This window comes from Lactuca virosa, chromosome 2 (assembly GCF_052849685.1).
Source record: "Lactuca virosa cultivar CGN04683 chromosome 2, Lactuca_virosa_CGN04683_v6, whole genome shotgun sequence".
In the NCBI taxonomy this organism is placed as follows: Eukaryota; Viridiplantae; Streptophyta; class Magnoliopsida; order Asterales; family Asteraceae; genus Lactuca; species Lactuca virosa.
In genome coordinates, this window is record NC_136427.1 from 241629889 (window position 1) to 241633917 (window position 4029).

General features: G+C 36.1%; 2 protein-coding genes across 2 annotated transcripts; both read left to right on the plus strand.

Annotated features, from left to right (window-relative positions):
* The first annotated feature begins 1261 nt into the window (after window positions 1-1261).
* LOC145158349 (L10-interacting MYB domain-containing protein-like) lies at window positions 1262-1790 on the plus strand. The gene is made up of 2 exons (XM_079077259.1): window positions 1262-1579; window positions 1650-1790. Exons 1-2 carry the CDS (start codon window positions 1262-1264, stop codon window positions 1788-1790), a joined length of 459 nt encoding a protein of 152 aa, XP_078933385.1.
* A 108-nt stretch (window positions 1791-1898) lies between these two features.
* LOC145158350 (uncharacterized) lies at window positions 1899-3692 on the plus strand. The gene is made up of 3 exons (XM_079077260.1): window positions 1899-2197; window positions 2457-3169; window positions 3250-3692. Exons 1-3 carry the CDS (start codon window positions 1899-1901, stop codon window positions 3690-3692), a joined length of 1455 nt encoding a protein of 484 aa, XP_078933386.1.
* Window positions 3693-4029: the final 337 nt, after the last annotated feature.

Sequence of the window (4029 nt, forward strand, 5' to 3'; positions counted from 1 at the left end):
GACCAGAGAGCTGTTGTTACTTGGGAACAGTTCAGGGATATGTTCCGCGCTCGCTCCATTCCACGGGTCGAGTGCGAGCGGTTGTCACAGGAGTTCTTAGACCTGAAACAGGGTACGGAGTCGGTGACGGAGACCACCCGCATGTTTACTGAGAGGGCGATGTTTTTCCTGGAGTTTGTCACGAAGCAGGCTCAGATGACACGTTATCTGAGCATGCTCAAGACTGACATTCGTCAGTTTGTTGCCACTCAGCGATGTGATACATTGTTGGACTTAGGCCCCGTTTGTTTGCATCTTAATACCACTTAATAAGGGGTAGGTCTGAATCGGTAAGATTCAGACCGTTTGTTTACATCTTATTTCGGGCTCTTAATCTGAATTCTATCACTTACCGATTCAGACTTGGAAGCCCATCTGAAATTAAAAAAAATCGCCCTAATCCTTTTGTGTTCTGCTGCTTCTCTCGCTTCCTACTTCTCTCGCTTCCTGCGTCTCTAGCTTCCAGCCTTGATACTCTCGCCACCAAGAACGTCCTCCCTATCGCCATTTCCTGCCGCCGTCGCAACCCTCCCTATCGCCATCTCCTACCGCCGCAGCCCTCGCCATTGCCGACTCCAGCAGCAGCATCGACATCATGTTTGTTTCCCTTCTCTTTTCTCCTCTTTTTTCTCGTTTTTTTTTTCTGATGTTGCTTGAAATCGGGGAAGACATCATCCCTCGTTGTTTGTTTTTTTTTCTGATGTGTTTTTTCTCGTTTCCCCTGTTGTTCTTCAAAATCTATTGTTGTTTTTTTGTATGTGATATTTATAATCTGAAATACCTTCATTGATTACTTAAATTATGTTGATTGCTGAAATATGAGACTTGATTTCTAGTTGATTTCTAAAATATGTTGTAATGCTGAAATATGTTGTTCCTTTATTGAAATATGTTGCTGATTTGTGATGATTTGTGCTGTTATGTGCTCATTTGTGCTGTTATGTGCTGATTTTGCGTTAATTTTTGTTGTTTATGCGTTAATTGTTGTTGTTATGTGCTGATTATGCATTAATTTTTGTTGTTTATGCGTTAATTGTTGCTGTTATGTGCTGATTATGTGTTAATTTTTGTTGTTTATGCGTTAATTGTTGTTGTTATGTGTTGATTATGCGTTAATTTTTTGTTGTTTATGCCTTAATTGTTGCTGTTATGTGCTGATTTATATTGTTATGTGCTGATTTATGTTGTTATATGCTGATTTGTTATTGAAATTATACTAGACATGTCACAAAAGAAGCCTAGGATTAGTTGGAAGGTAGAAGCTATTGAAAGAGCTTTTTTGGAAGCATGTTTGCAAGAAATTACGGTTAATGGTCGGGAATGGGGTAGTTTGAAAGCACTCTCTTGGAGGATTGTAGCTGAAAAATTAGCAAAAGAACATAATTTTTTTGTGGACCAAAAGCAAATAAAGAATCGATACGATTACTTAAAGTCAAAGTTTTCAGCTTGGTTGAAGTTAAAAAACAAAATCGGGAATGTTTATAATCCTGTAACCAACACCTTTAACCTTTCAGAAGAAGAATGGCAATTAGAAATGAAGGTATTTTGTATTTTTATAATAAAAAATTATTATTAGGCTTTAATAATCTAATATAATAATTTTCAAGCAGTCGAACAAACATGTTGAAAGTTTGAGAAGATCGCCACTACCCTTCCCCGACCTTTGTACACAATTGTTTGAAGGCGCGACTGCGACAGACATTCATAGTTGGGGACCAACTTCTACCCTTCCCCGTCCTACTCAAGAATAAAGTCACTATAGTTTGCATGACTTTGATGACATCGATTGCACTCAACAAGAAATTGTAGGTCTCAGTGACGAGTCATCCGCTCAATCAAAAAAAGAAAAGACTACAGATATGACAAAGAGTCAAAATAAAAGTAAAGATAAGGGTAAAGATGCATCGAATTCAAGATTGCTTGAAATCGGGGAAGATATTGCCACAGTTGCTAAAATATTTGTGGAAAAGCATACTTCTTCAAATTTGGATGCATGTATGGAAAAGTTGGAGAAGTTAGGATGGGGACTATTTGATCCAAGATACACTACTGTTGTTGCTCTTTTTGGTGAAGGTGCGGATAAGAGGCACGTATGGTTAACCATTGATCCAGCTATTTGTGAGAATTGGGTCAAGACTGTTGGACCACATTATGGAATGTTTCGCTAAGTAGATGTTTTGAATGTTTTGATGTCTTTTTTGGATAACTAGATGTTTGGTTTGAACTAGATGGTTTTTTTGGATTACTTGATGTTTGGTTTGAACTAGATTTTTATATGACATGAATGACTTGATGTTTTCGATTACTTGATGTTTTGGATAACTAGATTTTTATATGACATGAATGACTTGATGTTTTGGATGAATTTTTATGTTATATGTTGTTAATATAAGTGTTATGTATTTTCAAAATAACAGATTGCTTATGGATTCGGATGAAGAAATTGCATTTTTCATTTTACTATGTTGCTATTGGTTGAATCTAGCATCCAATAGAATTGGAAGGGCAATTGATAATGATTCGGAAATGAGCGGTCATCAACATACACAAGAATTGTTACATGGAACTTCTACACAATGTCATGAGCTGATGCGTCTTTCACGTGAAGCGTATGTATTTTTATGCAATCATTTTAGACGAAACAATTGGTTGCAAAGTAGTAGGCATATAAGCGTTAAAGAAAAGATGGCTATGTTCTTGACAACTATAGCACATAATAAACGGTTCAGGATTATCAAACGAAGGTTTCAACACTCCACAGAAACAGTTCATAGATGCTTTCATGAGGTGCTAAATGCAATGATGATTTTTGCAAAAGAAATTATAGTGCCAACGAATTCTAATACAACCGTGAATTCCTCAGAGAGACATCGTAGGCTAAAAAAAATCTTTCCTGGAGCAATAGGTGCGTTAGATGGAACTCTTGTACATGCAGTCGTGCCTGATGATCAACAAACTCACTACAGGGGAAGAGGAAAAGGTGAATGCTTTCAAAATGTTTTAGGAATTTTTGATTTTAATATGATATTCACATTCGTATGGGCCGGTTGGGAGGGTGTAACACATGATTCACGAGTTTTGAAAGAAGTTGCATTTAACCCGACTTCAGGCTTTCCGTTCCCTCCTCCAGGTTTGTAATTCTTTTTAAATTTATTCTAAAATACGATTTTAAATTTCTATATATAATACTTCCTTCACTCATGTATATAGATAAATATTACCTTTGCGATGCTGCATACACCAACACTCGTGGATTTATGACTCCTTACCACAACACGAGGTATTGGTTAGCCGATTATCAACGGCGACGTGCGTTAACTAAGGAAGAAAAATTCAATCATGCACATGCGCAACTTAGAAATGTTATTGAACGTGCTTACGGTGTTTTGAAGGCGAGATTCCCAATCCTAAAGCGAATGGCTCCTTTTCCTTTTTCAGTGCAAAGAGATATAGTCATTGCTTGTTTTGCAGTCCACAATTTCATAAGGAAATGCGATATTCATGATGAGTTATTTATGGCATTTGAGGAGAACAATGCTCAAGCACAAGGGGGAGAGAATGATGGCCAAAACATAGACGATATGGAATGGGGTTCACAAGGCAATGAATACATGGATAATTTGCGTGACCAGATTGCGAATCAATTGGGATGAAATTAAATTTGTAGGATTTTAGTATGATTTTGTGGATTTAAAAATATTTATGTTTGATTTGGATTTGTGTTTAATTTTGATTTATGCTAAAAAAATTTGGATTTTATATGGTGTTTATATTTTTTTTAATATGTATTTAAGAAATTTATTAGGTTATTTTCTAAACAAACACTTGAATTCAATAAAAAATAAAACAGAAGGGTAAAATGATCATTTTAATAATTCAGCACAGCAATTCAGATGTCCCAACCAAACAGCATGTTCAACATTCAGCTCTTAAAATTTCAGACCCTCTTAAAAATTCAGATCTCTTAAAAATTCAGATCTTAAAAATTCA